This window comes from Aquarana catesbeiana, linkage group LG10, assembly GCF_042186555.1.
Source record: "Aquarana catesbeiana isolate 2022-GZ linkage group LG10, ASM4218655v1, whole genome shotgun sequence".
In the NCBI taxonomy this organism is placed as follows: Eukaryota; Metazoa; Chordata; class Amphibia; order Anura; family Ranidae; genus Aquarana; species Aquarana catesbeiana.
Genome location: NC_133333.1, coordinates 260,124,473 through 260,132,504, shown reverse-complemented (window position 1 = coordinate 260,132,504; position 8,032 = coordinate 260,124,473). Strand labels below are relative to the sequence as shown.

General features: G+C 45.9%; 1 protein-coding gene across 1 annotated transcript in view; it reads right to left on the bottom strand.

Moving 5' to 3' along the window:
• Positions 1–1,843: 1,843 nt before the first annotated feature.
• Positions 1,844–8,032, bottom strand: part of CEP104 (centrosomal protein 104) — a gene marked incomplete at its 5' end in the record, with an annotated part of 87,833 nt that continues 81,644 nt past the window's right edge. The window contains 1 exon segment of the mRNA XM_073603702.1: positions 1,844–5,922. Within this exon segment, the coding sequence (XP_073459803.1) occupies positions 5,783–5,922 (140 nt within the window).

Genomic DNA, 8,032 nt, shown 5'->3' with positions numbered 1-8,032 from the left:
TAGATGTGACATTCGTTATTTTGGATATTTCGTAACTTCGGATAAATTTGTATTCGTTACGTTCACCAACAGCCAAATTTGAAAGGAAATTCCAATACCTATAATTTAATAGTAAGTTATTATTAGTTATTCTTTTGAATTTTCTTTTTTCATTTTCGAATTTACAAATCGCGATAACGAATGACCCAAAAAACGGAAAAAAAAAAAAACGAACACATTTTTCAGCAGTGCACATGTCTACCTTCTAATTGATGGTTCCAGGACCAGAGCCAGCAGCATGACTCCAATTATTTTAACTGTTTGTAAAGGTGGCCATTCTTCTACTAGTCACCAATATAAGACATTTTCCCCATCGACCCCCAATGAATTGGCTCTAGTACGAGCCCCCAAGACTTCAAATTTATTTTAGGGGTTCCCCTGTGGTAAATAGGTTGAAAAAGGCTGCTCTAGAGTTTGCGGGGGCTCCTTGAGCTGTGATTGGTTGACTCTCCATTTGATGCTGTTTGAATAGCTGCAGGCCCAATGGCACTTTCCAAAGCCGGCAATACGACACCAATTACCTTTTTAGAGGCCTGAGGCATTCTGACTACCACAAGGGGCATTCCGACTACCACAAGGTGCATTCCGACCACCACAAGGGGCATTCCGACCACCACAAGGGGCATTCCGACCACCACAAGGGGCATTCCGACTACCACAAGGGGCATTCCGACTACCACAAGGGGCATTCCGACTACCACAAGGGGCATTCCGACTACCACAAGGGGCATTCCTACCACCACAAGGGGCATTCCTACCACCACAAGGGGCATTCCTACCACCACAAGGGGCATTCCGACCACCACAAGGGGCATTCCGACCACCACAAGGGGCATTCCGACCACCACAAGGGGCATTCCGACCACCAAAAGGGGCATTCCGACCACCAAAAGGGGCATTCCGACCACCGCAAGGGGTCCCGGCAGCAGGAAAATTAGAGCTGGAATATCCCTGGGCCGTACCAAGACTTTCCACACAGGAGGGGAGAGGATGAGGACAGATGATGGAGGATGAGAGATCATGGCAGATTCGTGCATAAATATCCATCAGAATACATTTATCTGCTCAGGTCTGATCAACGTCTAAAATGGCATTTTTAAAAAAAAATTTAACAATTTTAAAATGAAATAAATACAATATAAATAAAATAAAGGGCTAATTCAATTATGCTAATCAGTGCCTGGTGTACAGTAACATGAAGCATTCCGCACAGTAAAAACTACGAGCTTGTAAGAGCCAATCAGGTTGTGTTATTCCTCTGGGGCGGGATTAAAATTGTCTGTTATGGAGAACAGAGTGTCCCCCCCTATTGTATGGGAGGCTTTCAATGTTATAAGTGAAGTATGGCTTACTGAACCCACACGGTTATGACGACTTCTTCTGGTAGAAGACCTCCAGCACCGGATGGTCCCAAATCCGCAGACATTATCGCCTCCTCTCCTATGACCTACTCATTGTACATTCCTACTGGGGGTATGGAAACCCGGGGGGGGGGGGGGGAGCCTTGGGGTATGCAAGGGATCCTGCTTTCTAGATAGGCAACAATGGATATATTCCCACATTGGTCAACTTATAAAGGATCACAAACATTGCTGTCATGGCCTACACACCAACCCCCGAGAGTACTCACCAACCCGAGAGTACTCACCAACCCCCAAGAGTACGCACCAACCCCCAAGAGTACGCACCAACCCCCAAGAGTACGCACCAACCCCCCAGAGTACGCACCAACCCCCCAGGGTACCCACCGACCCCCCAAGGGTACCCACCGACCCCCCAAGGGTACCCACCGACCCCCCAAGGGTACGCACCGACCCCCCAAGGGTACGCACCGACCCCCAAGAGTAGGCACCGACCCCCAAGAGTACCCACCAACCCCCAAGAGTACCCACCAACCCGAGAGGAGGGGGGGGCGGATATTGCGTACTTCGCCGCAAAATATTGCAGCAATCTCTACCTGGAAGTGGGAGCAAATACCTGGATTTGACAGGTATCCCCTCCGGTGCCACATTTGGCACCTTTCAGGAGGGAGGGGGGAGGAATCGGATAAGCGGAAGTTCCATTTCTGGGTGGAACTCTGCTTTAAAAAGGAACTGCAGTCTGCTCACATAATTTGTAATAAAAACATCTTTGCCGTTTTGAAGCTTCCCTCCAACCACTTTGTATACTATTTAATATATACTGGGATCCTGTACTTGCCACATATGCTGCAGGAATCTCCCTCCACTGAGTCTGGCTGCAGCCATTTTAACTGTGGGCAGCTGAAGCTGCTGCCTGTTCACTTCCTGGATTTACACAGACACAGAGGCACCTCCAGCTCTGCAGCTCTCATTTTCCCCTCTTATGACTCACCCCCCCCCTCCCTTCCTGGCAAACTCTCAGGAGAGTGAGAGAGAGAGAGCTGTGTGTGATGATGTCATAATCCTAGACTAATGACCAGACAGGAAACAGGAAGTGGGCTGTATAAGGGATTTACTGGCAGAAAAAAAAATGTTTTACTAACCAAAGTTATAACAACAAGAGCAGAAGATTTAATAGATGGAAAGATAAAAAAAATGACTGGTTAAATTACATATCTGTGGGCCAACAGAGGGGCCCAGAAGGTGTGACTTTTTTATTTTCATTCTCAGGGCGTAGGGGGATAAAGTCAGTGGCGCCGTTTCACTGCACCCTGGGGGGGGGGGGGGTGTCGTAGGTGGCGTTGGAGGGGCCCCATGATTTCAAACAGCAGCCCTGACCGTTCTAAAAGTAGACTTATAAAGGCGAGTAGAAAGGAGCGCCTGATGTCCAATAAGATAGAAGTTGAAAGGTAAGTTAGAAAATAGCAACAAGTACATCGAGTCAATGCATTTTGTGGGAACCCCGAGCCAGGGGAGTCCCTGTTCCCCCAGTATACTATAGCACCATTACATTTCTCAGGGCCCCATCAGGTCAACAGAGGGGCCCAGAAGGTGTGACTTTTTTATTTTCATTTTCAGGGTGTAGGGGGATAAAGTCAGCAGCACAGTTTTGCTGCACCCCAGGGGGGTGGGGGTTGGGGTGTAGGTGGGGTTGGAGGGGCCCTTATCAGGAAGGCTGAATGGGGCCCCATGATTTCAAACAGAGGCCCTGACCGTTCTACATGCAGACTTAGAAAGGCGAGTAGAAAGGAGCGCCTGATGTCCAATAAAATAGAAGTTTAAAGGCAAGTTAGAAGGCGTTTATTGACAATAGCAACAAGTACATTGAGTCAACGCGTTTCGTGGGAACATTGAGCCAGGGGAGTCCCTTTTCCCCCAGTATACTATAGCACTGCATGCGGAGTGAACTCTATTTTAGCATTGCTTTTGGAGGTGAAGAAGCATATTTTAGCATTGATCACAGAGTGGAATTACAGTATTATAGAGCCTAGTATAGCTTGTGTTTGCTGCTCTTCTATGTAACTATATGTGAATAGAGAGAAGTATACAGCCCCTGCAGACCAGCACCTTGGACTTATAATCAATCAACCAATCCTGTCCCGGGGCTTTCATAACTTCAGTGCTATTGTTAAAAAAAAAAAAAAAAAGCCTGTGACCTCCACATACATTACAGTAATAAATGATGATGTACTCAGGAATATGGTCAATCAGAAGGCGATCGTAAAAAAGTGAAGAATTTCTGTTTTCTTATGTTAAACATCATTAATAATATCAGAAATTGCGTGTAAAATCTTTGTGGCCGTGGGAAATATAAAACATGGCGGCCTCGATGACGAGACATGTGCAATTCATTTCGTTCCAAATTCTTTTTTTGACAAAATTCGACGAATTCATTCATTTGGAAATATTCAAATTAACGAAAACAAGTTTAACGAATTTTTCCAAAATTTGAAAATCTGAAATAACAACTCACCAATAATAAATATTAAATGATAGATATTGGAATTCCCTTTCAAATTTGTCTGTTAGTGAACATAATGAATACGAATTATCCAAATTAATGAAAGCCATATCTAAATGAATGGAACGTAACAAATGAATAATAATACAAATTGTGATTATTATTAGTCATTCGTTACATTTGATTTATTTCGGATAATTCGCAACTTCAGATAAATTCGTATTCGTTACATTCACTAACGGCCAAATTTGAAAGGAAATTCCAATACCTAGAATGTAATAGTTATTATTTCGGATTTTTGTTCTTTTGAATTTTCGGACTTTTCTTTCTTATTTTCCGCATCTCAAATTTTCAGAATTTCAGAATCTTCGAATTTATGAATTTATCCGAAATAACGAATTTCGATCATAACGAATGACCAGAAAAGCAAAAAAAAAAAAAACAAAAAACGAACACATTTTTTGGCAATGCACATGTCTATTGATTTCACCCGGCGGCCGCTCTGCGGTTGGCGATTGTTGAGCATTGGAGGGAAAACACAACGGGGACCATTTACTGACCAATAGAGACGTCACTCTTGGCAACGTGAACGTTCACCTACTAAATAGCGAGAAGCCGCGTTTCCTGTAATTATCTGTTCAGGTGAAACCAAAAGTCTCGTTTTGTTTGCCGCGAACATGATCGGGAATTCACAATGAACGCGGCTTCACCTTATTTACCAACTGAACATTCACAATGTAACATTCACTCTACACAATGTTACAATCACTTTGTGAATTGGATGTTCTCTATTCATTAAATTAGCCCCCAATGTATTGATCCCTCTGAGTAGATTTAGAGCCCATCCCCCCCCCATACACGTCACACATTTTCTTAAGGTGGAGATCTAAAAAAAATAAAAAAAACGATTGTACCTGCAGTGCCACATGTTGGTGAAAGATGGAACTTCTCTCCTCTCCCCTGCAGTCGCTGCTGGCTGACACAGGGGACTCAATTTAAGTCCAGTCACATGACAACCTGTGTCAGTCAGAAGCAGCTGCAGGGGAGAGGCGAGAGCTTGGACAAGGGAGCTTACAGGTGATGTCACCACTCCCCAGGCATTACCAGCTGTAGTCAGCTGCTGAATGACGGGGGGGGGGTCACATGACTAGACCAGAGCATGCTGAAAATTGGTCCCGTGTCAGCCAGCAGCAGCTGCAGGGGAAAGCGCCCTCGAGAATGGCTGGTAATGCATGGGAGAGGTGATATCACCCATAGGCTCCTAGATCCCATCCATTGTCGGTGCTCCCTCCTCTCCCCTGCAGCCGCTGCTGGCTGACACAGAGGATCATGTGACTGGACTGTAAGTCTATACATCTATATTGCACAAAGTAATTAGTATGGGTATTAGGAGGGGGGGAGGGGACAGTTTTAGGACTAGTTAGGTTGTGGCTGGAATTCTACTTCAAAACAGATCTCTAGACAAAGCAAGGCAAGTCAATCACAAGACCGACCGAACAGCAGGGACTGTCTTCATATATTTCTGTGTATGTGTCCTCTTGCCTGGATCTCCATGGGAGGGGGGGGAGGGGTGGATCTACCTGTATTTTGTAGCACATATTAGAAAATGAGAGCAAGGATCTGATTGGTCACTTTGAGAATCCCCGCCCCTTCTTTATACACAAAGACTTTAGATTATCGCTCATCACTGAATAAATTATCTCACACCCTATAAAACAATATAATATAAAATAAATCTCACAATCAGGTGAGCCTAATAAGAGGTGAATGATAAAACACGATCTCCGGTGACTGGCGATGGGAACGCCGCGGCTTCCTTCCGTCTCTCGGGTCGGATCGGTTGAATTTGGATGAAGGGGTGAATCGGTGACCCCCCCCGCCGTCATCGCTTGGGCTGCGGTTTATTCGTAGTCTTATTGAGGCCGGCTCTCGGGGCCGGAATTTTACTGCCGGTGATGGACGGTCGTTGCTTGGGTCCTGGGATCCCGGTTTTAGTGACGGTCATTCCTCCCTTCAATCCCGCTAAAAAAAAAACAAAAAACAAACAAGCAAAAAAAATGGCGGTGAGAATCACAGGATAGAAAACAATGCGTCTGCAGGAGCCGCTAAAAACAACGCTGAACAACAAACTTCTCTATCCGCTACATTTTGTTCTGTTTACCATAAAAAGTGTTTTGTTTATTCTGTAAGAAGATGAGGTTCAGATCTGTGCAGGTCGTGCCGCTGCGGGACCCGCCCAAATACCGGCAGCCGCAACCACCCACACAGAGGAACGCGGGACTCGCGGGGGGGTGCCATTAATCCGAAAGGCATGCCCCCCGCAGGACGTCGCACCCGTATTGGGAACCTCGATTCCTGTGCGGGATGTGAGTTCAAAAATAGCGCAGGGACTTGTTCCCTATATGTCGCGGGAGAACGGCAGCCCATCCAAATGAATGAGCTCTCGTGTGCACGCAAACTGCGGCCTGCACAGGTGTGACCCCGAGCCAAAGACCCGGACTTTTCTGGCACTTCCTGTATTTTTTTTGCCAGAAAATTACTTGGAACCCACAAACATTATATATACACAGTATCTCACAAAAGTAAGTACACCCCTCACATTCGTGTAAATCTTTTCTTCTATCTTTTCATGTGACAACACTGAAGAAATGACACTTGTCTACAATGTAAAGTAGTGAGTGTACAGCTTGTATAACAGTGTAAATTTGCTGTCCCCTCAAAATAACTCAACACACAGCCATTAATGTCTAAACCGCTGGCAACAAAAGTCAGTACACCCCTAAGTGAAAATCTCCAAATTGGGCCCAAAGTGTCAATATTTTGTGTGGCCACCATTATTTTCCAGCACTGCCTTAACCCTCTTGGACATGGAGGTCACCAGAGCTTCACAGGTTGTCACTGGAGTCCTCTTCCACTCCTCCATGATGACATCACAGAGCTGGTGGATGTTAGAGACCTTGCGCTCCTCCACCTTCCATTTGAGGATGTCCCACAGATGATCAATAGGGTTTAGGTCTGGAGACATGCTTGGCCAGTCCATCACCTTTACCCTCAGCTTCTTTAGCAAGGCAGTGGTGGTCTTGGAGGTGTGTTTGGGGTGGTTATCATGTTGGAATACTGCCCTGCGGTCCAGTCTCTGAAGGGAGGGGATCATGCTCTTCTTCAGTATATCACAGTACATGTTGGCATTCATGATTCCCTCAATGATCTGTAGCCCCCCAGTGCCGGCAGCACTCATGCAGCCCCAGACCATGACACTCCCACCACCATGCTTGACTGTAGACAAGACACACTTGTCTTTGTCCTCCTCACCTGGTTGCCCCCACACACGCTTGTCACCATCTGAACCAAGTACGTTTATCTTGGTCTCATCAGACCACAGGACATGGTTCCAGTAATCCATGTCCTTAGTCTGCTTGTCTTCAGCAAACTGTTTGTGGACTTTCTTGTGCATCATCTTTAGAAGAGGCTTCCTTCTGGGACGACAGCCATGCAGACCAATTTGATGCAGTGTGCGGCGTATGGTCTGAGCACTGACAGGCTGACCCCCCCCACCCCTACAACCTCTGCAGCAATGCTGGCAGCACTCATACGTCTATTTCCCAAAGACAACCTCTGGATATGACGCTGATCACGTGACCTCAACTTCTTTGGTGGGCCATGGGGAGGCCTGTTCTGAGTGGAACCTGTCCTGTTATACCGCTGTATGGTCTTGGCCACCGTGCTGCAGATCAGTTTCAGGGTCTTGGCAATCTTCTTATAGCCTAGGCCATCTTTATGTAGAGCAACAATTCTTTTTTTTTTCAGATCCTCAGAGAGTTCTTTGCCATGAGGTGCCATGTTGTGCTTCCAGTGACCAGTATGAGAGTGAGAGCGATAACACCAAATTTAACACACCTGCTCCCCATTCACAACTGAGACCTTGTAACACTAACGAGTCACATGACACCGGGGAGGGAAAATGGCTAATTGGGCCCAATTTGGAGATTTTCACTTAGGGGTGTACTGACTTTTGTTGCCAGTGGTTTAGACATTAATGGCTGTGTGTTGAGTTATTTTGAGGGGACAGCAAATTTACACTGTTATACAAGCTGTACACTCACTACTTTACATTGTAGACAAGTGTCATTTC